The sequence below is a fragment of the Dendrobium catenatum genome, unplaced genomic scaffold (assembly GCF_001605985.2).
Source record: "Dendrobium catenatum unplaced genomic scaffold, ASM160598v2 original_scaffold_56537, whole genome shotgun sequence".
Lineage (NCBI taxonomy): Eukaryota > Viridiplantae > Streptophyta > Magnoliopsida > Asparagales > Orchidaceae > Dendrobium > Dendrobium catenatum.
The window spans coordinates 1-867 of record NW_021374989.1 but is presented as its reverse complement, the minus strand read 5'-3'; the positions used below and the strand labels follow the sequence as shown (position 1 = coordinate 867).

Here is an 867-nt window from a genome sequence, read left to right as displayed (position 1 = left end):
GTTATAGGAAAAGAGAAAGAAAAAGTAGTTGCCGACTAAGTTTCAAGTATTTCAATCCTAGATGTTAATTTTATTTATGTTTGTAAAACTAAACTAAAGGTATGTTAACATTCTCATGAAGTGTTTGTTTGGATTTTCCTTAGTGGCTCTATAATTATATTTTATGGATGCTTAAAACTTTTAGTACTTCCATTGATGTACCAGTTGATGTTGAGGATATGTTTATATGTAAATACAAATGATGAATTGTTTCAAATGGATATAAGATGAAAAATGTTATGCTTTATTTGTTACACTCTGGAGTATTGTTCAGGAGTATTATGGGTCGTTGCATCTTTCTTAGAACTGTGCTTCCAAAGCACCTTAACAAAAGGAATTGCTCTGCTCGTCAACTGTTTAACCTCAAAGTCAAGAATCTTCTCTGGTTCATTAATAAAAGTCAAGTCAGGTTGAATGTCTACCACATATGTATTAATGCTCTGAGCCTCATCTGAAATATATTTCCTTGAGGAAATATGAAACACATTATGCACTCAACTCATGTGTGCTGGTAGAATCAACCTGTAGGCCACCTTTCCAATCATTTCTAAAATCTTAAAAGGACCTACAAATCTGATACTCAGTTTTTCTGCTTTGCCAAATCTCTTCACTCCCTTCATTGGACTGATTTTGAGAAATATAAACTCTCCAATATCAAACTCAACTGATCGGTGCTTGCCATCATAATATTTCTTATGTGTGTCCTGCATTGCTCTCAATCTATCTTTGATCAATCTAATCTTTTATGTAGCATCATTAACTACATCAGCACCAATTATTTTTCTTTCTCATGTCTCAGCCCAATTTAAAGGTGTCCTACACCTTCTC

At 33.4% G+C, this 867-nt stretch overlaps 1 protein-coding gene across 1 annotated transcript; it reads right to left on the bottom strand.

Moving 5' to 3' along the window:
- Positions 1–362: 362 nt before the first annotated feature.
- Positions 363–749, bottom strand: LOC110096936 (the record flags this gene model as incomplete). The annotated part of the gene is made up of 2 exons (XM_020823099.1): positions 562–749; positions 363–504 (listed from the first exon to the last, which is right to left on the bottom strand). Coding segments are annotated over exons 1-2 (330 nt in total), but the record flags the coding sequence as incomplete, so codon positions are not given.
- Between the last annotated feature and the right edge of the window lie 118 nt (positions 750–867).